Source organism: Triticum dicoccoides, chromosome 7B (genome assembly GCF_002162155.2).
Source record: "Triticum dicoccoides isolate Atlit2015 ecotype Zavitan chromosome 7B, WEW_v2.0, whole genome shotgun sequence".
Taxonomy (NCBI): domain Eukaryota; kingdom Viridiplantae; phylum Streptophyta; class Magnoliopsida; order Poales; family Poaceae; genus Triticum; species Triticum dicoccoides.
This window is the reverse complement of record NC_041393.1, coordinates 610,548,687-610,551,092: the sequence shown is the minus strand read 5'-3', so window position 1 is coordinate 610,551,092 and position 2,406 is coordinate 610,548,687. Positions and strand designations below refer to the sequence as shown.

The window sequence follows — 2,406 nt, the reverse complement described above, 5'->3', positions numbered from 1 at the left end:
TGCATCAAAATATCTCCATCGAAGCTGTAGTATTAGCAATTCGTACGTGCGCGAACCAACCGGTGGTTGGATGGTTAGAGGGACTGTGGTATCCCCAATTCACTAGGGTTTAAATCCTGATGCTCGCATTTATTCCTGGATTTATTTTAGGATTTCCGACGATGCGCATTCAGTGGGAGGAGATGTTCCCGTCGACGACGAGGCGCCTACGGTGACTTCATAAATATCAAGATGATATGCCGGCTCAGTCTTTCGGAGGTGCTTATAGGGGTAGGGTGTGCGTGTATGCCTTTATAAGGATGAGTGTATGCGCGTGTATATGAGCGTTTGTGTCTGTACTGATGTTCGAAAAAAAAAAGCAATTCGTACATGGCACGACTTTATTGCCGTGTCAGATCACGGATGCCGGAGATAGGTTGTTGAAGCAACCTCTATATTGTATACAGTACATAAAGAGATCGATATACAAGTTCAAGAAACAAAAAAGAGATCAACATCCGCCGCCGACACAAGCCAACGGAGCAGCGGTAGCGATGGGAGAGGGAGACCACGAGGCGCACGGGGACGACATGGAGAGGAAGGCGGACAAGAAGCTCTCCGGCTGGGGGCTCTTCGGCTCCCAGTACGACGCCGCCGCCGATCTCTACTACGGGGCCGCAACCTTCTTCAAGCTCGCAAAGAGCTGGAGCAGAGCCGCATCCGTGTACACCAAGATCGCCAACTGCCATCTGAAGCTCGATAGCAAGGACGAAGCCGCCTCGGCCTATGCGGACGCCGCAAACTGCTACAAGAAGTTCTCGCCCCATGAAGCCGCGCGAGCGCTGGACCAGGCCGTCGTTCTCTTCCTGGAAGTCCGCAGGCTGGCCATGGCCGCAAGATACTGCAGGGACGCTGGTGTGATATATCAGCAAGAAAAGGATCTGGTGATGGCTTCGGATTACCTAGAGAGGGCCGCCGATCTGTTCGACGACGAGGGGCAGACGTGTCAGTCGAACGTCATCAAGCATGAAATCGCGGAGATCGCCGCGCAGCTGGGGCGGTACCCGAAGGCAGCCGAGATTTTTGAAGAGATTGCTCGTCAATCAATCAAGAGCAAGCTGCTGAAGTATAGCGTGAGAGCCGTCCTCCTCAATGCAGGCATCTGCCAGCTATGCATAGCCGATGGTGTCGCTATGCAAAAGTCGTTTGCGCGGTACCAGGAAATCGATCCGACTTTCTGGGGAACTCGTGAACACAAACTTTTAGCTGATCTTGCTGCATCAATGGACTACGGAGATGTCGCCAGATTTACCGATGCCGTCAGGGAATTCGACGTCGTGACACGTGTGGATCCTTGGAGAACGATACTGCTGCTGAGGGCAAAGGATGAGCTGGAGAAACAGGAGAATGACGACGATGAGGATGATCTAACCTAATTAAGCCTTGTTGTAAAGATTGTTTCATGCGTCAATATGGTTTGATTTATGCCTCTATTTCATCTTGGAGGTCCATATGATAAGACATAATGAGATCAACTGTGTGGTTGTATTGAACTTCGTTTATAAGTATATCATATTGGGTGTAAAAAAACATGAGGAAATATATATGTTGGACTAATTCTGTTGGACCCTAACACTTGTAGTATTGTAACATATTGTACCATGTGCTTGCTACAGTATGATGTGTGATTTTTTTTCATTAATTGTTGGTATTGACTTTCTATGATGTACACCTTGATGATACTTTGCATGCATCATTACGATGCAGAGGCCGGAGATACACCTCCATTTCCAAAAAAAAAACACTTTGATGATATTCCTTGTTATCCTTAGGACAGCGTGGCGACGTCGGGGGCTTTCAGCATGGTTATTAGCCAAAAGGCAAGCTTAACCAATTCAGGGATGTTGTGCTACCCCGTAGAGGATATCGAGGCGATTCATGCATGCCAACTACTCCTACCATCAAGGACGACACCATCCCCATGACCCTGCAGACCTTTAGGGTTTTGGAGAAATTGATGGGGGAGCAGCGTTGAATTGCCCACAACCGTCGTTTTAGGGAAGATCACTATAATAATAGAGGTGGTTGCCCTGGCCGTCGAGGCCATGGGCGCAATTCATCTGGCCAGGTTGGTTGAGAAACTCCCGAGGAACCTAATTCTTCTCAGGTAATATGTTCGTATATTTTATTTACTTCACAATGACCGTGAACTTTTAATTAAAGAACCAAGGGACAATCAACGAATAATGCTACATCTACGGACGGCACTTATGTAACCTACGTAATTTGCTAAAATGCTAATCAAACTGCCCCATTATTTCAAGGGTGGGCCCGTGTCCCCAACTAATGACAAATTAAAAACTGCCAAATCATCAATTACGTAAGGTATATAAGAATCTCTACGTAGGTGTAGCGTTACTCGACAAT

The 2,406-nt window shown here is 47.5% G+C and overlaps 1 protein-coding gene across 1 annotated transcript; it reads left to right on the top strand.

Annotated features, from left to right (window-relative positions):
- The first annotated feature begins 533 nt into the window (after window positions 1-533).
- On the top strand, window positions 534-1,415 carry LOC119339213 (alpha-soluble NSF attachment protein-like). Its single transcript, XM_037611352.1, has one exon. The coding sequence runs from the start codon at window positions 534-536 to the stop codon at window positions 1,413-1,415; it is 882 nt and encodes a 293-aa protein (XP_037467249.1).
- The last annotated feature ends 991 nt before the right edge of the window (window positions 1,416-2,406 follow it).

Excerpts from the sequence above, each read along its gene's own strand:
- LOC119339213 (XM_037611352.1), top strand. The coding sequence starts at position 534 with ATGGGAGAGGGAGACCACGAGGCGCACGGGGACGACATGGAGAGGAAG.